Below are 23,298 nucleotides of genomic sequence, written 5' to 3' on the forward strand. Positions count from 1 at the left end.
AACTTGCTGGAACTGCGAGCTGATAATGGCGGGGTGAGGGCAACATGGCATCTGGGAACTTGGTGAACGATGGGGCCAACAGTCTATCCCCCTAACCAATGAGTTTTAAGGATTGAGAAAGAAACTGAGGAACTACAGAGAAGGAAATAGGGTGAATTAGATTCAAATCAGGTACACAAAGAGAAATAAAGAGAGGGAAAGAAAGATTGGATTAAGCGAGAGAAAAAAGAGACAGAAAGGAAAAGTAAGACAAAAATGTAAACATTTTTAAATTGACATTTTTAAAATCTCGAACAACAATTCACTGCATGCAGGAATGAGATTGAACAGTTTAAATTGTTCCCTTTCAGGGCCGGAGAGGTTGATTGGCATTGCATTAACAATTATCACGTCGTCAAAAGGGTTCATACAATGTTAATTGCCAGCCCTAACTTTCTGCGGTGATCTTAATGGGCAAATAATGTGCAAATCCAGCAAGTTCTTAAAAATAACGGGGGGGCGAAGGACGAGATGCCATTTGCGCGAAGCAAACAGCGGAGCGGTGTAAACTGACCGGCAACTCACGGCATATCTCTTCATCCCCTGAACTTGCTGTCTGATTAGCGCATTAATAACGGTGTGTGTTGTTAACAAGTAGTTATTTTTCCAGGAAGATTTGGGCCGTTATTTACTGTGTGGATCTCAGGGCAGCTGGTTAAAGACTAATATTTCCGTGTTTTCTTCTTCTTCTTCCTCCTCTCTCCGTTTGTAGCTCACGTCGTCCTCATCAACCTGAAGCCAAATTCAACCTACCAATTCAGAGTAGCAGCAGTGAACGGCAAAGGTCAAGGGGAACACAGCCAGATGGAAACCTTTCAGACTCTCCCAGTCCGTAAGTAGCTTACATGTCTGCTCTCGCCAGTAATAGCAGGCTTCTGACTAATAGCCAAAGTCCTTTTCATGTCTCTTCATAATCCACTTTTATGCCTTGTCAAAAAAAATAAGAGAAACACATGCTACAAATCCCTCCTGAGCCCTTCTTACATGATGTTCTGCAATTACAAATAGAATTACAGTCACACTGAAAATGAGTAATAGATTTAGTTATTTTTTTCTCTAAAGGAAGCAATGGCAGTTGATACAGGTGACCGTTTTCAGAATTTTAGGGTGGGTTTTCCAATTATGCACGATTTTCCGGGCACAAGATGGACAACATTGCCCCCCCCAAAATCCACAGCCTGTGACTTTGGTGGGAGTGTGGCAGAGAGGCCGCAAACTAGGCCAGGACCTGGATACACCCGATTCAGGCCTTGGGCCAATCGATCTGGATGACATCATGAGGTGGGGCCTCTGCTTTCCCCCAAACAAAGCCGTTGTTGTAAGTTGGGAGGGGCGGGCGTGGCTGGGGGGGAGCTCCCTACCTCGGAGGGGGTTTGAGAGGAAAATCAGGCGGTTTTTCTCTTGGCAGGCGACCGATTCACAACATGCAGGCGCCAATTGAAAATCTACTCTGTGCTGTCCTGCACTCTGGAATTTCACCTCGGTTTCTTCGTAAAAGAATAAAAAGCACAACTAGGCTGTCAGAATATTAACGCTGGCATCAAATTTTCTGCAAGCAGAACATATCCCGCTGACAGATCTTTGCTCCAATGTAATCATTCACTCAGCAATTTCATCGAAACAAAAATAACACATATTTCACACAAGTCACTTAATCTGTTGCATGCTCTACAGTCTGGAGGTAAAACCTCACAAACCAGTTAATATCATCAACATTGAAATCAATATTACTGGTTGTTACTCAATGCAGGGATAAGGGTGTTAAAGCAATCAGGCTAAATGGGAAGGGGTTCGTCCATTAGTATTCCTTTGTATGATATTCCGTAACCCTGGCAGATTTTCACTTCCCCTCAGTCTTTCTGCAGAGCAGCATCTGCCCAATTCACTACAATCATAACAAATGGGAAGGTAACCGTTCCACTGAATTCTACATAATGGGGGTGACTGAGAAAGAAAGGCTTACATTTACATAGCATCTTTTACAACCTCACACCATCCCAAAGCGCTTTACAGCCAATGAAGTACTTTTTGAAGTGTGGTCACTGTTGTAATGTGGGGAACGCTGCAGCCAATTTGCGCACAGCAAGATCCCACATTGAGGTAATGACCAGGTAATCTGTTTTAGCGATGTTGGCTGAGGGATAAATATTGGTCAATACACCAGGGAGAACCCGTCTGCTCTTCTGCAAATAGTGTCACAGGATCTTTTACATCCACTTGAGAAGGCAGACAGGGCTTTGGTTTAAAGTCCTCATCCAAAAGATGGCATCTACAACAGTGCAGCACTTCTTCTGTACTGTACTGACAGCCAAGATTATCTACTATAAAGCTCTAGGTGTGGGACTTGAACTCTTAACCATCTGATTCAGAGGCAAGAGTGCTACCAACTGAGCCACAGCTAACGGGAAAGGATCTGGACCATTAGGATTCTATAGAAGGAGAGTGGATGGACAGGAAACTGTCCTATTCAATACAGTGGGAGAAGGTCCAATCCTCAAGCTGATTTGTGTTAAACTTCAGTCAACTATACTTAACCCTTTTCAAAGATACTGAACTAAAATAATTTTAGTTCATTGTAAATACTAAAAATGTGTTGTCAATTTAAAAAATCTTAACTAGTTAAAAAAAAAGCTGCTCCATTTGTTATTTTTCTGCGATCTGATTGGTCTGTTAGCTGAACTCATCAGTGAAGACCCTTTTGCAGAATCCTGAAGAGTGAAGCTCAGTTTTCTGAATTTCACTGGTCATCAGCTGAAGTTCCATTTTATGTGATCTAATGGGTGCCACTGAGAAAATCTCCAGAGACTGAGGCTGAGAGCCAGACAGATCAAGACTCTGAGGCACAGAGCCAGACAGACTGAGAGACTGAGGCACAGAGCCAGACAGACTGAGAGACTGAGGCACAGAGCCAAACAGACTGAGAGACTGAGGCTGAGAGCCAGACAGATCAAGACACCGAGGCACAGAGCCAGACAGACTGAGACACTGAGGCACAGAGCCAGACAGACTGAGACACTGAGGCACAGAGCCAGACAGACTGAGACACTGAGGCACAGAGCCAGACAGATCAAGACACCAAGGCACAGAGCCAGACAGACTGAGAGACTGAGGCACAGATCAAACGGACTGAGACACTGAGGCACAGAGCCAGACAGACCAAGACACTGAGGCACAGAGCCAGACAGACTGAGCGACTGAGGCACAGAGCCAGACAGATCAAGAGACTGAGGCACAGAGCCGCAGTCTAAGAGACAGGCTCAGAGCCAGACAGACCAAGAGACTAAAGCCACAGAGCCAGACAGACCGAGAGATTGAGGCACAGAGCCAGACAGATCAAGAGACTGAGGCACAGAGCCAGACAGACTGAGGCACAGAGCCAAACGGACTGAGACACTGAGGCACAGAGTCAGACAGAACGAGAGACTGAGGCACAGAGCCAGACAGACTGAGACACTGAGGCACAGAGCCAGACAGACTGAGACACTGAGGCACAGAGCCAGACAGATCAAGACACCAAGGCACAGAGCCTGAGAGACTGAGGCACAGATCAAACGGACTGAGACACTGAGGCACAGAGCCAGACAGACCAAGACACTGAGGCACAGAGCCAGACAGACTGAGCGACTGAGGCACAGAGCCAGACAGATCAAGAGACTGAGGCACAGAGCCGCAGTCTAAGAGACAGGCTCAGAGCCAGACAGACCAAGAGACTAAAGCCACAGAGCCAGACAGACCGAGAGATTGAGGCACAGAGCCAGACAGATCAAGAGACTGAGGCACAGAGCCAGACAGACTGAGGCACAGAGCCAAACGGACTGAGACACTGAGGCACAGAGTCAGACAGACCAAGACACTGAGGCACAGAGCCAGACAGACTGAGCGACTGAGGCACAGAGCCAAACGGACTGAGAGACTGAGGCACAGAGCCAGACAGACCAAGACACTGAAGCACAGAGCCAGAAAGACCGAGCGACTGAGGCACAGAGCCAGACAGACCAAGACACTGAGACACAGAGCCAGACAGACTGAGAGACTGAGGCACAGAACCAGATGGGCAGAGAGACTGAGGCACAGAGCCAGACAGACCAGGAAACTGAGGCACAGAACCAGACAGACCAGGAAACTGAGGCACAGAGCAAAACAGACTGAGCAATTGAGGCACAGAGCCAGACAGACCAAGACACGGAGGCACAGAGCCAGAAAGACCGAGCGACTGAGGCACAGAGCCAGACAGGCAGAGAGACTGAGGCATAGAGCCAGACAGACCAGGAAACTGAGGCACAGAGCCAGACAGACCAGGAAACTGAGGCACAGAGCCAGATAGACTGAGAGACTGAGGCTCAGAGCCTGACAGACCAGGAAACTGAGGCACAGAGCCAGATAGACTGAGAGACTGAGGCTCAGAGCCTGACAGACCAGGAAACTGAGGCACAGAGCCAGATAGACTGAGAGACTGAGGCTCAGAGCCTGACAGACCAGGAAACTGAGGCTCAGAGCCAAACGGACCGAGACTGAGGCACAAATCCCAATATATTGGGACAGTGAACCAAATAGACCAAAACTGGATAAACAGAGAGACAGGCTCACAGTCTGAAAGGCTGATGCACATAGCGGAGAGACTCATTATTGCATCAGACAGAGAAAGAAATGAAAGCACAAAGTTGAACAGACGGAGAATCTAAGGCACAGAACCTCAGAAACTGAGGCACTAAACAGGAGAGGCCGATAGCTGAGTCATAGTGTCCAACAGACCAAGACAATAGGACCCACAGCCATACAGACTGAGACACTAGGACCCAAGCCATATAGACTGAGACACTAGGACCTACAGACAGGCAGACCAAGACACTAAGATCCACAGTCAGAGAGATGGGGACATGGAGTAGATTGGAGGGATGGAGGGAGACAGGTTGAGAGCTAGAACAAAGATAGGGACAAAGAATACTGACTGAATACATTCCACACTCAATTCCAGCCACAGAAGAAGCCATATCATAGTAGGTACAGCACAGGAGGAGCCCATTCGGCCCATCGTGCCTGTGCCGGCTCTTTGAAAGAGCTATCCAATTAGTCCCGTAAGCCTGCTCTTTCCCCATAGCCTTGCAAATTTTTCCCCTTCAAGTATTTATCCAATTCCCTTTTGAAAGTTACTATTGAATCTGCTTCCACCGCCCTTTCAGGCAGTTCATTCCAGATCATAACAACTCGCTGTGTAAAAAAATGTTTCCTCATCTCGCCTCTGGCTCTTTTGCCGATCACCTTAAATCTGTGTCCTCTGGTTAACGACCCTTCTGCCACTGGAAACAGTTTCTCCTTATTTACCCTGTCAAAACTGCTCATGATTTTGAACCCTTTCAAATCTCCCCTTAACCTTCTCTGTTCTAAGGAGAACAACCCCAGCTTCTCCAGTCTCACCAAATAACTGAAGTGCCTCATCCCTGGTACCATTCTAGTAAATCTCTTTTGCACCGTCTCCAAGGCCTTGGCATCCTTCCTAAAGTGTGGTGCCCAGAATTGGATACAATACTCCAGCTGAGGCCTAACCAATGTTTTATGAAGGTTTAGCATAACTTCCTTGCTTTTGTAATCTATGCCTCTATTTATAAAGCCCAGGATCCCATATGATTTTTTAACAGCCTTCTCAACTTGTCCTGCCACCTTCAAAGATTTGTGTATGCGCACCCCCCAGGTGTCTCTGTTCCTGCACCCCCTTTAAAATTGTACCATTTAGTTGATATTGCCTCTCCTCATTCTTCTTTCCAAAATGTATTACTTCGCACTTCACAATTGACTTTGAAAGGGACGAAGACCCCAAAAGTTGGGAGCTTGAGCCCCAGGTAAACTCACCTCTGGGGGGCAGCACTGTCGCTGAGCGAGACTATAATTCAGCATCGTGTTTCAAACAAAACTTGGAGACAAACAGAATCCAGCTCCCTTTGTCACCAGCAATAATTACAGTAATTATATAGCAATTACTGCTTAACAGTAGTAATCGGAATATGAGCACAGTGACTGTAAATAGTAACCATAGTGAAATTATAATGATTTAGAGACACATAATATCTGTAAATCCACACTTAACACCAGGATTAACATTTAAATATGGGGGAGGAGAGGAGAAGGATGGCTTGAAATGACTTTCTGTGATCAGTGGATGACTGATTGATGCATTCGTATGACATTCCTTTGCTCCCGCTATTTTAATTCATTTAAAACAAGTATTAATTTATTGTCAGTTTGGCTCAGTGGTATTATTCTTGCCTCTGGGTCAGAAGGTTGTGGGTTCAAAGCTCCTATAAAGACTGGAGCACGTGATTCAGATTGAGCGTTGGTGCAGTACTGAGGGAGGCCACTGTCCGAGGCACTGGGGTACATTTTGACTTTGTGCGATAATGTAGGACGGGCGAGAGTGAATTGGCAGCCCGCTTTACAACTCTCCCGCTCAACTTCAGCGGAAATAAAAATCGGGAGAGACGCAGAACGGTTTGCCGGTTCGCTCGCGCCCATCTTACATTATCGCACAGAGTCACAAATTACCCCCGCTGGTTTTTTTTTTGGATTAAATGTTAAACCGAGGCCCCGTCTGCAGGTTCAGGTGGATGTAAAAGATCCCATGGCACTATTTAAATAAGTACAGGGGCTTACTCCCAGGGCCTTGGCCAATATTTATCCCTCAACACCAAGGAAGATTAATGGGCCATTGATTTAATTGCGGTTTGTGAGGCTGCGCTGAGCCCAAATTAGCAGCCACAGTAACTATATTTAAAAAGCAATTCTTTGGCAGTGAGGCACTTTGGAATGTCCCGAGGATGTGAAAGGCGTTTTATAAATGCAGGTTCTTTCTTACTTGGCTCAATTGGGTAGCACTCTGCCCTGTGATTCAGAAGGTTGTGGGTTCAAGTCCCACTCCAGAGACTTGAGCACATAATCCAGGCTGACACCTCAGTGCAGTTCTGAGAGAGTGCTGCACTGCCAGAGGTGCCGTCTTTCGGATGAGATGCTAAAACGAGGTCCCTTCTGCCTCTCTCAGGTAGACGTAAAAGATTCCGTGGCACCATTTCGAAGAAGAGCCAGCGTCCTGACAAATATTTATCCCCTAACCAACATCGCAAAAACAGTTTATCTGGTGGTTATCATATTGCTGTTTGTGGGATCTTGCTGTGCGCAATTTGGCTGCCGCGTTTCCTACATTACAACAGTGAGCACACTTCAAAAGTACTTCATTGGCTGTAAATCACTTTGGGACATCCTGAGGTTGTGAAAGGCGCTATATAAATGCAAAGTCCTTTCTTTTTCTTTCTACTTTAAGTGGCTCCACTAACGTAGCGTAGCGAGAAATGCTATATGAGCACGTTAAGTGTTCATCTGTTAATACCCTTAACAGCGATTGAGAGGGACCCTGATGTTCGGAGGGAGGAAGAGAGACAATTGGGGGAGAAATTCAACTGAGCCAAGGCTGACAATAGCAAGCGTCGTTGTGGGACATCAGTGGTCAGTTCCCGTATTGTTGCGACGTACTCTCCTTGACAGGGTGCAGACGGATACAAAAGCAAAGTGGACCATGCAGAGAGCAGCAGAGAGCAGCGGTGGCCGGAGTGGGGGAGGGGGGGGGAAGGAATCTCTGCCTGACACTGAGGTCTGTCTCGTTCTATTTGTGCGAGGGCCGTTTAGTCGACAAGAAGCTTTGTCAGTAAACATTGCGCAGCTCCCATCCATCGCACTTCCTGGACGCAGCTGCTTTTCCTGCAGATCGATTGAGGGGAAAGAGCTCTCCTGCTGGGCCGATGTCAGTAATAGAGCTGCGGGGCTAGGCAGGGGGGGAGGTGGGTGCGAGTGAGCATCAGAACGGGAATCGTCCTAAGCTGCTCTCGCTTAGCCCCATGTAACAGACGAGCCCAACAACCTTCCGAGATCTCTGCGTTCCTCCAAGCTGGCGCATCCCCAATTTTGATCGCTCCACCATTGGCGGCCGTGCCTTCAGCCGCCTAGGCCCTAAGCTCTGGAATTCGCTCCCTAAACCTCTCCGCCTCTCCACCTCTCCCTCCTCCTTTTAAGACGCTCCTTAAAACCTACCTCTTTGACCAAGCTTTTGGTCACTTGTCCTAATACCTCCTTATGTGGCGTGGGGTCAAAGTTTGTCTGTTAATCACTCCTCTGAAGCACCTTGGAATGTTTTGCTACGTGAAAGGCGCTATATAAATGCAAGTTGTTGTTGTTACATAAGAACATAAGAAATAGGAGCAGGAGTAGGCCAATCGGCCCCTCGAGCCTGCTCCGCCATTTAATAAGATCACGGCTGATCTGATCCTAACCTCAAATCTAAATTCATGTCCAATTTCCTGCCCGCTCCCCGTAACCCCGAATTCCCTTTACTTCTCGGAAACTGTCAATTTCTGTTTTAAATTTATTTAATGATGTAGCTTCCACAGCTTCCTGGGGCAGCAAATTCCACAGACCCACCACCCTCTGAGTGAAGAAGTTTCTCCTCATCTCAGTTTTGAAAGAGCAGCCCCTTATTCTAAGATTATGCCCCCTAGTTCTAGTTTCACCCATCCTTGGGAACATCCTTACCGCATCCACCCGATCAAGCCCCTTCACAATCTTATATGTTTCAATAAGATCGCCTCTCAATCTTCTGAACTCCAATGAGTGGAGTCCCAATCTGCTCAACCTCTCCTCATATGTCCGCCCCCTCATCCCCGGGATTAACCGAGTGAACCTTCTTTGTACTGCCTTGAGAGCAAGAATGTCTTTTCTTAAGTATGGACACCAAAACTGTATGCAGTATTCCAGGTGCGGTCTCACCAATACCTTATATAACTGCCCTTGTTGTTGAGCTGCCAGTGGCACTGACAGAGTCTGACAGCAATTCACCTGCCTGCCCTCAAAGCAAAGCATTAGTGCCTTGTCACTGGACACCTGTGATGGTGGAGAGAGAAAAAAATATATTTTCGTTGTGACTTTTTATATTTTGTGCTCATCGAAGTGAGGGCTGACAAACTTTTCCAACTATTAGAAACCAATTCGAGTACTCCCCTGTCAGGGGTAGCAAGGTTGGAGTAAAGCTCCCTCAAAACTGCCCCCAAGCAAAGAGAAAGATAAAACGGTGAACATAAATCTGTGTTAAGCATCAGTGGAGGGGCAGGGGCGAGGGAGGGGTCTCAGCATCAGCGGGGGGAGAGGACGGCCGATCGCAGGGGTCCTGCCGGGCAGGTCAGCTTGTTGGGCCTGGATGAAGCACTCCTGCTCCTCCGGGCCCACAAGCAGTGTAATAAAGGCCCTCACCTCATGGATCCGGCCCTTCCCTCCTGCTTTCACCTGATGTGAATTGGAAGTGATGGGAAACCCGAACAGGTAAGGATAAATTAGTTTTGACATTTCTAATGCACAAAATATTGAGTGCCTCAACTATCACAATGAGGTACATTGCCCCTTTAAGTATCGGCCCGTCGGCTTTAAGTGGGGGCAGGACTTCTGGGTTTCTGTGTGTGCGCATCCCCAAACGCTCCTGGGTTAAACCCGGAAGTGGGCGCGTTGGAGCCAGGATGCGGTCCCGCTCCAAAAATCAACTGTTTTACTGCCCACCCGCCCCCAACCCGCCCGTTCTTGGGGGTTAAAATTACCCCCAATATAACATGGACACACTAGTGTGTAACTGTCACATGCAATTCTATAATGTGGATACACTAGTGTAATAGTCCCGTACAGGTCTGCATAAAATGGACACACTAGTCTGTAATACTCACATGCCACTCTATAATATGGACATACTAGTGAGTAACAGTCCCAAACGATCCTGTATATCTACATCACAACAGGGACTACACTTCAAAAAGTAGTTCATTGTTTTTGAAGCGCTTTGGGATGTCCTGAAGTTGTGAAAGGCGCTATATAAATGTAAGTTATTTCTATCTATAATGTGGATATGCTAGTATGTAACATTCACACGCAATTATGTAAAACATGGACACACTAGTGTGTAACAGTTATATATGACTGTATAAACATCGGTGCACTGCTCTATAACAGTCACATACATACATAGAAACACCATAGACGTTACAACACGGAGAAAAGGCCATTCGGCCCAACCAGTCCGTGTTGGCCTTGGTTGCAGCCCACTTTAGGAGAAGATAAAATCCGTGAGGAAGGCAATGGGAAACCAATTCAGCGACTCTTCCCTAGTAAGTGCCTCAAAACTTTCACGTGTGAGACTTGAGTTTGAACCTGCTCTGGGGGCAGAACACAGCGAACGGACTGCTGACGACTTCATACACTTCTCCGACAGCCCTTCTCAGTCGCCTCCCCTCAAACTTGAAAAGCTTTACTGTTCTGCGATGCAACTCTGTGACTAAACAACGTGGCAAGTCAGCGATCCTCTGTTATTAATTGCTTTCTATTGTGAGTCTTCAGTGATTGCCAACATCTGTTTTTGTTTTGTTTCTTGGCGAGATGGGGTCTGATTGTTTGAAGCTGTACTTTAATACATAATGAGCGTAACATGAGTGATGAAGGTGCCAGCAGTTCTTTAATGTCTTGCTATTGTTTCCGATAGTCTTCTAAAAGACTGCAGCTTGATTGCTCGCCTTATCCCTTGTTCTTCCCTAACCCCCCCACCCCCACCCCCTCAATCTGTCCGCGTTGAAGCATCTGCACCCAGGATGCATGATAAATGGGGAGATCGCGTGTGCGCTCACCGGCAAACTTCCCCCTTCGTTACTTGCACCAACGGAACGAGGCGCAGATCACCCCTGAGGGCTCCCACTCACTGCTGTTCTCCGCATGGGGCTCTTGTCTGTCGTGATGTTTGCGATCAGATACCGTATGCTGCAGTTGTCATCTCCGTGATCCATTAGCGTACTTACTGTCGACATTTTTGGAACACATAAGGGCTGTGTAATCTAAACAAACTGCAGTGCCTGCATCATCACAATATCAATATGACTCTCTGCCTCCTCTGTAAAACTGTACTTTCTATATGAGCAATGAGACCTGTGCAATATCTTATATAATCCATAAGGTCTGGGCCGTTCCTCTGCAAACCGGTAGGAGCTGTGTAACCTCCTTCTATGGCTCAGTTGGTAGCACTCTCACTTCTGAGATAGAAGGTCGTGGGTTCATAATCCCACTCTAGAGGCTTGAGCCTAAAATCTAGGCTGACAGTCCCAGTGCAGTACTGAGGGAGTGCTGCTCTGTCGGAATATGCCGTCTTTCAGATGAGATGTTAAACCGAGACCCCATCTATCCCCAATCGGATGGATGTAAACGATCCCATGGCACTCTTTCAAAGAAGAGCAGATGAGTTCTCCCTGGTGTCCTGGCTAACATTTATCTCTCAACCAACATCACTAAAAAATAAATTATCTGATCGTTATCTCATTACTGTTTGTGGGAGCTTGCTGTGTGCAAATTGGCTGCCAACAGTGACTACAAAAGTACTTCAATGGGTGTAAAGCACTTTGGGACATCCTGAGGTTGTGAAAGCCACTATATAAATGCAAGTCTTTCTTTTTATATAGGAATAATTTAGTCAGTCACAAACTCTGTATGTTGCATCCGATGCTAAAAATTCAGCAACAATTGAGTTTGCTTTCGTATGTATGCACGTGACTTCCTTTTTGTTATTGCCAATCTGTTTTTAATCATCATACAAAGCCTTTGCTGTCAGCACCCCTGTGGTCTCCATTGTTGCAGCTTCAAAAACCCATCAGTGCTGTTGAAATTCCTATGAACCACTAGGAGATACAGATGATGCTCGCATGGAGAGGTCTTGAATGTCACCATGGAAACAGGATCAGTTTAGCCTCTCAAGGTCATTCACTTGAAGCAAGTGTTAGCTCCTGCGCTCTCCAAGGTACCAGTGCACGCTCACCCGTCTGTCTGTGTTCATACAGATGGTAAAGAAGCAAAACATCCCAGTCAACGCTTGCTCATGTTGAAGTGAAAGAATACCAGAGTTTGACAATCAGGCTCTGGTGCACTGAATAAATGAACAGGCCCCCTTTTTTTTCATATTCCTGCTTCACCTCCTTGTTACTTTCTCAACCTCCCTGTCGTTGCTTTTATGGGCAATGGTATTTGGAAGCGAAATCAGGAGGCACTTTTTCCACACAAAGGGTAGTGGAAATCTGGAACGTGTTCTCCCCAAAAGGCTGTGGATTTTGGGACAATTGGAGCTTTCAAGATTGAGATCAATATATTTTTGTTAGGTAAAGGTATCAAGGGATATGGAGCTGAGGTACAGATCAGCCATGATCTAAATGAACGGTGGAACAGGCTTAAGGGGCTGATTGGTCTCCTCCTGTTGCTAACGTTCTCACCCCCAGTTTCCTCCCAATCTCCCCTGAAGATGGTGGCACAGACCGAGGCACGGCCAGCTCAAGTGGCCATTCTTCATGTGTGAAACTGGAGAGTGAGGGTCTTGGACCATGGGGTGGGGGGTATCCTCGATGGATACCCCCCCCCACCCATGGGTTACAGGATAGTGACCAGCAGCTGGTTTCTCTCCCATCCTCCAAGGGAGCTGAGGCCAATTATAACACATCTACTGACCAGTGACCAGAGTTCAACCCTAGACCTTCCTGGTCCATTACATGTGGAACATTTAAACAAAGAAAGAAAGACTTGCATTTCTATAGCGCCTTTCATGACTGCAAGACATCCCAAAGAGCTTTATAGCCAATGAAGTACTTTTGAAATGTAGTCACTGTTATAATATAGGGAAATGCAGCAGCAAATTTGCACATAGCAAGGTCCCCCAAACAGCAAAGTGATGATGATCAGATAATCTATTTTAGTGATTTTGGTTGAGGGATAAATATTGAGGACATCAGGGAGAACTCCCCTCCTCTTCTTCAAATGTGCCATTGGGGTCTTTTATGTCCACCTGAGAGAGCAGATAGGACCTCAGATTAACTGAAAGACGGCACTTCCCACAATGCAGCGCTTCCTCTGTACTGCACCAGAGCGTCAGCCTAGATTTTGTGCTCAAGTCTCTGGAGTGGGACTTAAACACATGACCTTCTGACTCAGAGGCGAGAGTGCTACCAACTGAGCCAAGGGAAAGACTTTGACAAGTACCACAATACACTGGAACATCTTACATAAGAACATAAGAAATAGGAGCAGGAGTAGGCCATACGGCCCCTCGAGCCATCTCCGCCATTCATAAGATCATGGCTGTTCTTCTACCTCAACTCCACTTTCCCCCTTATCCCCATGTCCCTTGATTCCCTTAGTGTCCAAAAATCTCTCGATTTCAGTCTTGAATATACTCAACGACGGAGCATCCACAGCCCTCTGGGATAAAGAATTCCAAAGATTCACAACCCTCTGAGTGAAGAAATTTTTCCTCATCTCGGTCCTAAATGGCCGGCCCCTTATCCTGAGACTATGCCCCCTAGTTCTAGACTCTCCAGCCAGGGGAAACAGCCTCTCAGCAACTACCCTGTCAAGCCCACTAAGAATTTTATACGTTTCAATGAGGTCACATCTCATTCTTCTAAACTCCAGAGAATATAGGCCCATTTTACTCAATCTTTCCTCATAGGACAACCCTCTCATCCCAGGAATTAATCTAGTGAACCTTCGTTACACCCCCTCTAAGGCAAGTATATCCTTCCTTAGGTAAGGAGACCAATACTGCACACAGTACTCCAGGTGTGCTCTCACCAGAGCCCTATATAATTGCAGCAAGACCTCCTTATACTCCAATCCCCTTGCAATAAAGGCTAACATACCATTTGCCTTCCTAATTGCTTGTTGTACCTGCATGTTAACTTTCCGTGATTCGTGAACAAGGACACTCAAATCCCTTTGAATACCAACATTTCTTAGTCTCTCACCTTTTAAAAAGCATTCTGCTTTTCTATTCTTCCTACCAAAGTGAATATTTTCTTGAAGGATTTATAAGTGTCTTTCAGAGGTAGTGTTGGTATCAAAGAAAGAGATAATCAGAGAAGATCTATCACCTAATGCATCTATAAGACAGCAACTCAAATAGTGCCATGGGATCTTTTACTTCCACCTGAGAGGGCAGACAGAGCCTCAGTTTAATGTCTCATCTGAAAGACAGTACCTCTTACAGTGCAACACTCCCTCAGCACTGCACGAGCATGTCAGCCTGGATTTTATACTCAAGTCTCTGGAGTGAGACTTGAACCCACGACTTTTCTGACTCGGAGGGGAGAGTGTTACCATTGTGCCAAACTGACCTTTTTTGCCCACTGAGCCTTTGGAGGAGCTGAGGGTACAGGTTAACATTGCAACATACACTATTCAACCCTGGTTTCATGTACCCCATGGATGCACCAACCCACCCACCACAGGGAACAATTGGGACTTTCACGAGTTTCTGGACTCTCTGGGTCTCCTGGAATTTACGTGAGAATCCTGAATTTTCCAGTGAGTTTCCAGGGGGGATTTTAACAATCTGACCAGGCCACAGGCTGTTTTCCACTCAGCTGATCTAACAATGTAATAAAGAATACTATTTGCTTCCCTTATTGGCACTCCACAGTGATTGGCAAGTCACGCATCAAACCTACTACAGCAGGCTCGAGGGGCTGAATGGCCTACTCCTGCTCTTAATTCGTGTGTTTGTATCACTCCCAGATCTCCTCCTGCTTCACCATCATGTGTTTCTAGGTTGTGAGCTCAAATCCCATTCCAGGAAGTGAGGGAGAGAGATTTACAGAAATGAAGGAGGAGAGAGGTATGTTGAAGGAGGGGGGAGAGAGAGGTACAGAAGTAAGGAGGAGAGCAAGGAACAGGTGAAGAAGGAGAGAGGTATAGAAGTGAAGGAGGAGAGAGGTGTAGAAGTGAGGGGAGAGAGATATAGAAGTGAAGGAGGAGAGAGGTGTAGAAGTGAGGGGAGAGAGATATAGAAGTGAAGGAGGAGAGAGGTGTAGAAGTGAGGGGAGAGAGATATAGAAGTGAAGGAGGAGAGAGGTGTAGAAGTGAGGGGAGAGAGATATAGAAGTGAAGGAGGAGAGAGGTGTAGAAGTGAGGGGAGAGAGATATAGAAGTGAAGGAGGAGAGAGGTGTAGAAGTGAGGGGAGAGAGATATAGAAGTGAAGGAGGAGAGAGGTGTAGAAGTGAGGGGAGAGAGATATAGAAGTGAAGGAGGAGAGAGGTGTAGAAGTGAGGGGAGAGAGATATAGAAGTGAAGGAGGAGAGAGGTGTAGAAGTGAGGGGAGAGAGATATAGAAGTGAAGGAGGAGAGAGGTGTAGAAGTGAGGGGAGAGAGATATAGAAGTGAAGGAGGAGAGGCACAGAAGTGAAGGAGAGAAATAGGAGCAGAAGTGAAAGAGAAAAGCAGCATTGCTGTCAGTTTTTCAGACACTTTGTTTGTGCAGACTGTTTCTGTATCTACAGCTGGTGGGACAGGTGTAGACTGTAAGAATCTAATATAATGTTCCTCCCTGTATTCAGAGTCTGTTCAAGGCCAATCCATTATCCATGTTGTACAACCCAGTCATGATTCCAATAACCCAGAAGGAGAAAGGAGAAGCCTTGAGTTCTCTATTTTTATTCTCGCTTTACAATTTCAAGCAACACTAATCCAATTTTACCTCACACACTGAGACTGCTCTTTACTCGAGCGACAGTCCCCTTATCCTTATTCTGACACCGTGGAGTAGAAATCGGGCCTCGATGCACCCGTTTTCCAGGCTGAAAACAGGGACAAGAACTGGATCAATTTTGGGGTGCAACATCCTGTGCCCTATCTGGGTCTATGTTACAGGCACCAGCATGTTGGAAAAGGCAGTTTTTCAGACATCCTGAGCAGCCTCCTTACATATGTTAATGAGGGGCCTATCACCTGTTTTAGGACCCCTGGGCAAAACTGGGCTGCCCTGAGCAGAATGGGCATCAGGCCTGTCCCTTAGGCTTTCCCCTCGTGAATGTAGCCTTGCAAGCAGCCACCACTAAAATGGGAGGAGAGGACAATGGGGGGAGAGGACAATGAGGGGTGGGGACAATGGAGGGAGAGGACAATGGGAGGAGTGGAAAATGGGGGGAGAGGACAATGAGGGGTGGGGACAATGGAGGGAGAGGACAATGGGAGGAGTGGACAATGGGGGGAGAGGACAATGAGGGGTGGGGACAATGGAGGGAGAGGACAATGGGAGGAGTGGAAAATGGGGGGAGAGGACAATGAGGGGTGGGGACAATGGAGGGAGAGGACAATGGGAGGAGTGGAAAGTGGGGGGAGAGGACAATGAGGGGTGGGGACAATGGAGGGAGAGGACAATGGGAGGAGTGGACAATGGGGGGAGAGGACAATGAGGGGTGGGGACAATGGAGGGAGAGGACAATGGGAGGAGTGGAAAATGGGGGGAGAGGACAATGAGGGGTGGGGACAATGGAGGGAGAGGACAATGGGAGGAGTGGAAAATGGGGGGAGAGCACAATGGGGGGAGAGGACAATGGGCCCAGGCAGCTGAAGGCACAGCCGCCAATGGTGGAGTGATAAAAATTGGTGATGTGCAAGAGCCCAGAATTGGAAGAACGCAGAGATCTCAGAGGGTTGTAGGTCTGGAGGAGGTTACAGGGATAGGGAGAGGTGAGGCCATGGAAGGTTTTGAACACAAGGATCAGAATTTTAAAATTGAAGTGTTCCTGGAACAGGATTCAATGTAGGTCAGCGAGCACAGGGATGATGGATGAACGGGACTTGGTGCGAGTTAGGCAGCAGAGTTTTGGATGAGCTGAAGTTTACCTCCTGGTGGGAGACTGAGGGGATTAGATCGGATGCTCGTTTTACACCCCGTCTGATTTTACTTTCCATGGAAATCTAAACAGACTAATCAGAAGCTAAAATCTCACATGGGTAGAAATTGGTTATGGCCCGTTTTCAGACACGTAACCAATGGCACGTGCCTCGACCCAAGGCTCACCCAAAATTGGGCATCGGGCCTCAATTCAATAACTCGAGTGAGCTGCCAGCATCTGTCGTGCTTCAAGAGCCAATTTCAATTTTGGGCCACTTGCTTTGCTGGCATAGGACCTCAGGTAAGTCCCAGGGCGGGGAGAAAGAAAGACTTGCATTTATATCACATTTTTCACAACCTCAGGACGTATGAAAGTGCTTAACAGCCAATGAAATACTTTTCGAATGTAGTCATTGTTGTAATATAGGAAACGGGCAGCCAATTTGAGCACAGCAAGATCCCACAGACAGCAATGTGATAATGACCAAATCATCTGTTTTAGTGATGTTGGTTGAGGGATAAATATTGGCCCAGGACACCAGGGAGAACTCCCCTGCTCTTCTTCAAAATAGTGCCCATGGGATCTTTTATGTCCACCTGAGAGGGCAGAAGGGGCCTCAGTTTAACATCTCACCCGAAAGACGGCACCTCCAACAGTGCAGCATTCCCTCAGTACTGCACTGGGAGTGTCAGCCTAGATGTGTGCTCAAGTCTCTGGAGTCGAGCTTGAATCCATAACCTTCAGACTCAGAGGCGAGAGTGCTACCCACTGCGCCACGGCTGACATGGGGGAGGACAATGAGGGGAGAGGACAATGGGGGGAGAGGACAATGAGGGGTGGGGACAATGGGGGGAGAGGACAATGGGAGGAGTGGACAATGGGGGGAGAGGACAATGAGGGGAGAGGACAATGGGAGGAGTGGACAATGGGGGGAGAGGACAATGGGAGGAGTGGACAATGGGGGGAGAGGACAATGAGGGGAGAGGACAATGGGTGGAGTGGACAATGGGAGGAGTGGACAATGGGAGGAATGGACAATGGGGGGAGAGGACAATGGGGGGAGAGGACAATGGGGGGAGAGGACAATGGGGGGAGAGGACAATGGGAGGAGAGGACAATGGGAGGAGAGGACAATGGGGGGAGAGGACAATGGGGGGAGAGGACAATGGGGGGAGAGGACAATGGGAGGAGAGGACAATGGGGGGAGAGGACAATGGGGGGAGAGGACAATGGGGGGAGAGGACAATGGGAGGAGAGGACAATGGGAGGAGAGGACAATGGGAGGAGAGGACAATGGGGGGAGAGGACAATGGGGGGAGAGGACAATGGGGGGAGAGGACAATGGAGGGAGAGGACAATGGGGGGCGGGGCAATCGTGGGCTGTCAGCGGTCTTTGGGAGTGATGTGATGCAAATGTTGCACCGTTGTTTGAAAAGGGAGAAAAGGATAGAGCAAGTAATTACAGGCCAGTCAGCTTTACTTCGGTGGTGGGCAAATGATTGGAAACAATTCTGACAGATGGTATAAATTGTCACTTAGAAAGGCACAGATTAATCAAGGACAGTCAGCATGGATTTCTTAAGGGGAGGTCGTGTCTGACTAACTTGATTGAACTTTTTGAGGAGGTGACAAGGAGGGTCGATGAGGGTAGTGCGTTTGATCTCGTCTATATGGATTTTAGCAAGGCTTTTGACAAGGTTCCACATGGCTGACTTGTCAAAAAAGTAAAAGCTCATGGGATCCAAGGAAAAGTGGCAAGTTGGAAGCATGGGGTAATGGTCGACGGGTGTTTCGTGACTGGAAGGCTGTTTCCAGTGGGGTTCCACAGGGTTCAGTACTAGGTCCCTTACTTTTTGTGGTGTGTATTAATGATTTAGACCTAAATGTCAGGGGTATGATTAAGAAGTTTACAGATGATACAGAAATTGGCCATGTGGTTGATAGCAGACTGCAGGAAGTTATCAATGCCAGGTGGGCAGAAAAGTGGCAAATGGAATTCAATCCAGAGAAGTGTGAGGTAATGCATTTGGGGAGGGCAAACAAGGCAAGGGAATACACAATAAATGGTAAGATATTGAGAGGTGTAGAGGAACAGAGGGACCTTGGAGTGCATGTCCACAGATCCCTGAAGGTAGCGGAACAGGTAGATAAAGTGGTTTAAGAAGGCATACGGGATACTTTCCTTTATTAGCCGAGGCATAGAATATAAAAGCAGGGTGGTTATGCTAGAACTGTATAAAACACTAGTTAGGCCACAGTTTTTGAGTACTGCATACAGTTCTGGTCACCACATTACAGGAAAGATGTGATTGCACTAGAGAGGGTACTGAGGAGATTTACAAAGATGTTGCCAGGGCTGGAGAATTTTAGCTTTGAGGAACGATTGGATAGGCTGGGGTTATTTTCATTGGAACAAAGGAGGCTGAGAGGTGATTTAATTGAGATGTATAAAATTATGAGGGGCCTAGATAGAATGGATTGAAAGGACCTATTTCACTAAGCAGAAGTGTCAGTGATGAGGGTGCGTAGATTTAAAGTAATTGGTAGAAGGATTAGATGAGGCGAGCTGAGGAGAAAGTTTTTCACCCAGAGGGTGGTGGGGGTCTGGAACTCACTGCCTGAAAGGGTGGTAGAGGCAGAAACCCTCAACTCATTTAAAAAGTATTTGGATGTGCACTTGAAGTGCCATAACCGACATAGCTACAGACCAAGTGGTGGAAAGTGGGATTAGGCTGGATAGCTCTTTGTTGGCCGGCACGGACACGATGGGCCAGATGCTGTAACTTTCTATGATTCTAAGTCGCTCTTTAAAACCAGTACGGACTTCCAGAAGGCATTCGATAAGGTTCCACATAAGATACTATTAGCTAAGATTAAAGCTCATGGAATTGAAGGCAAATTATTGACCTGGTTCGGAAATTGGTTAGACGGTAGAAGACAGAAAGTAGGGATAATGGATATGTACTCAAATTGGAAGGAAGTGACTAGTGGTGACCAACAAGGATCTGTGCTGGGACCTCAACCATTCTCTATATTTATTAATGACTTAGATAACACAATCGAGAGCCATATATCCAAGTTTGCTGAAGGCACAAAGATCGGTGGCATAGTAAGTAGTGTAGACTGGAGCATAAAATTACAAAGAGACATTGATAGATTAAGTGAGTGGGCAAAACTGTGGCAGATGGATTTCAACGCAGGTAAGTGTGAAGTCCCATCCGTTTTGGAACAAAAAAAGATCGATCCGAATATTTTTTAAATGGTGAAAAGCTCGGAACAGTGAAGGTCCAAAGAGACTTAGGGGTCCATGTACACGGATCACAAAATGTAGTAATCAGGGGGAAAAAAAATCAAAAATGCTAATGGAATATTAAAGGACTAGAATATAAAGGGGAGGAAGTTTTGCTGCAGCTGTACAAATCCCTGGTTAGACCACATCTGGAGTACTGTGTACAGTTCTGGGCACCGCACCTTGGAAAGGATATATTGGCCTTGGAAGAAGGGCAGCGCAAATTCACCAGAATGTTACCAGGGCTCCAAAGGTTAAATTATAAAGAGAGATTACATAAACTAGGCTTGTATTCCCTGGAATATAGAAGGTTAAAGGGGTGATTTGATTGAGGTTTTTGGGATTTTGAAAGGAATTGATAGGGTAGATACAGAGAAACTTTTTCTGCTGGTGGGGGAGTCTAGGACAAGCGGACACAACCTTAAAATCAGAGCCAGGCCATTCAGGAGAGAAGTTAGGAAACACTTCTTCACACAAAAAGCAGTAGATGCTAGCTCAAAAAATCATTTTAAATCTGAGATCGATAGATTTTTGCTAGCCGAGGGTATTAAGGGATATGGAGCCAAGGCGGGTGGATGGAGTTAGATCACAGATCAGCCATGATCTCATTGAATGGCGGAACAGTTTCGAGGGGCTGAATGGCCTGCTCCTGTTCCTATTTTCTTACCTCTTTGACCAAGCTTTTGGCCACATGTCCTAATATCTCTTTATGTTCTTCCGTGTCAAACTTTGCTTGATAATCACTCCTGTGACTTGTGACACTTTTTACTACGTTAAAGACACTATATAAATGCAAGTTCTTGTTATTGTTGTTAGGTGAAATTACTTCTTATATAACGACAAGTCTTTTATTATTACACTAATGCTGGGTGAATGTGTCCCGCACTGACACTTGTGAACTGTTTTGATTCGTTAAACTGTATTTTAATTAAATGTCAATTGAAAATCTCATCGCTTTGTGACAGGTTCCATTCGTTGCCATGGTAATCAGCCTCGCAGCTGAGTCAAAATTCAAACAAACAAATGATTAGACAGAGTCAAAATGGTTTTATGAAAGGGAAATTGTGTTTGACAAATCTAATAGAGTTTTTTTGAGGATGTAACCAACAGGGTACATAAAGGGGAACCAGTGGATGTTGTATATTTGGATTTTCAATAGGCATTCGATAAGGTGCCACACGAAAAGTTGTTACACAAGATTAGAGCTCATGGTGTTAGGGGTAATATATTAGCATGGATAGAGTCACAGAGTCATAGAGTTATACAGCACGGATAGAGGCCCTTCGGCCCATCGTGTCCACGCTGGCCATCAAGCCCTGTGTACTCTAATCCCATATTCCAGCATTTGGTCCGTAGCCTTGTATGCTATGGCATTTCAAGTGCTCATCCAAATGCTTCTTGAATGTTGTGAGGGTTCCTGCCTCCACAACCCTTTCAGGCAGTGAGTTCCAGACTCCAACCACCCTCTGGGTGAAAAAGTTCTTTCTCAAATCCCCTCTAAACCTCCCACCTTTTACCTTGAATCTATGTCCCCTTGTTATAGAGCCCTCAACGAAGGGAAAAAGCTCCTTAGTATCCATCCTATCTGTGCTCCTCATAATTTTGTACACCTCAATCATGTCCCCCCTCAGCCTCCTCTGCTCCAAGGAAAACAAACCCAATCTTCCCAGTCTCTCTTCATAGCTGAAGCGCTCTAGCCCTGGTAACATCCTGGTGAATCTCCTCTGCACCATCTCCAAAGCGATCACATCCTTCCTGTAGTGTGGCGACCAAAACTGCACACAGTACTCCAGCTGTGGCCTAACCAGTGTTTTATACAGCTCCATCATAACCTCCTTGCTCTTATATTCTATGCCTCGGCTAATAAAGGCAAGTATCCCATATGCCTTCTTTACCACCTTATCTACCTGTTCCGCCGCCTTCAGGGATCTGTGAACTTGCACACCAAGATCCCTCTGACCCTCTGTCTTGCCTAGGGTCCTCCCATTCATTGTGTATTCCCTTGCCTTGTTAGTCCCTCCAAAGTGCATCACCTCGCACTTTTCCGGGTTAAATTCCATTTGCCACTGTTCCGCCCATCTGACCAACCCATCTATATCGTCCTGCAGACTGAGGCTATCCTCCTCGCTATTTACCACTAATTGGTTAACGGATAAAAAAGAGAGTGGGGATAAAGGGGTCATTTTCAGGTTGGCAGGCTGTGACTAGTGGAGTGCCACAAGGATCGGCGCTTGGGCCTTAGCTATTTACAATCTATATTAATAACTTAGATGAAGGGACCAAGTTTAATTATCCAAGTTTGCTGACGATATAAAGCTGGGTGGGAAAGTAAGCTGTGAGGAGGACACAAAGGGTCTACAAAGGGATATAGACAGGTTAAGTAAGTGGGCGAGAAGATGGCAGATGGAGAATAATGTGGGGAAATGTGAGGTTATTTACTTTGGTAGGAAGAATAGAAAAAACAGAATATTTTTTAAATGGTGAGAAACTATTAAATGTTGGTGTTCAGAGGGATTCGGATGTTCTTGTACACGAAACATGGAAAGTTAACATGCACGTACGGCAAGCAATTCGGAAGGCAAATGGTATGTTGGCCTTTATTGCAAGGGGGTTGGAGTACAAGAGTAAGGAAGTCTTACTACAATTGTACAGGGCTTTGGCGAAACCTCACCTGGAGTGCTGTGTACAGTTTTGGTCTCCTTATCTAAGGAAGGATATACTTGCCTTAGAGGCGGTGCAACAAAGGTTCACTAGATTAATTCCTGGGATGAGAGAGTTGTCCTATGAGGAGAGGTTGAGTAGAATGGGCCTATACTCTCTGGAGTTTAGAAGAATGAGAGGTGATCTCATTGAAACATATAAGATTCTGAGAGGGGTTGACAGGGTAGGTGCTGACAGGCTGATTCCCCTGGCTGGAGAGTCTAGAACTAGGGGGCATAGTCTCAGGATAAGGGGTCGGCCATTTAGGACTGAGATGAGGAGAAATTTCTTCACTCAGTGTTGTGAATCTTTGGAATTCTCTACCCCAGAGGGCTGTGGATGCTCAGTTGCTTTTGCTTCCTCTCCATCATATATATATATATATATACATTAGCTGATCTCCTGAGTCATTGTTTCAGGCAGCCTAGAATTTGGAATCTTACAACACCAGGTTATAGTCCAACAATTTTATTTTAAAATCACAAGCTTTCGGAGATTATCCCCTTTGTCAGGTGAATGAGTGAAAGGTTCTCAAATCGCATATCTTATATTAG

The 23,298-nt window shown here is 46.4% G+C and overlaps 1 protein-coding gene across 2 annotated transcripts in view; it reads left to right on the forward strand.

Annotated features, from left to right (window-relative positions):
* Window positions 1-23,298, forward strand: part of LOC137327487 (neural cell adhesion molecule 2-like) — a 1,142,796-nt gene that overhangs the window by 996,245 nt on the left and 123,253 nt on the right. For both annotated transcript variants that reach the window (XM_067993365.1, XM_067993366.1), the window contains exon 13: window positions 752-871. In XM_067993365.1, coding sequence (XP_067849466.1) covers window positions 752-871 — 120 coding nt within the window. The remainder of the gene's footprint in view (window positions 1-751; window positions 872-23,298) is intronic.

The sequence above is a fragment of the Heptranchias perlo genome, chromosome 11, assembly GCF_035084215.1.
Source record: "Heptranchias perlo isolate sHepPer1 chromosome 11, sHepPer1.hap1, whole genome shotgun sequence".
Lineage (NCBI taxonomy): Eukaryota > Metazoa > Chordata > Chondrichthyes > Hexanchiformes > Hexanchidae > Heptranchias > Heptranchias perlo.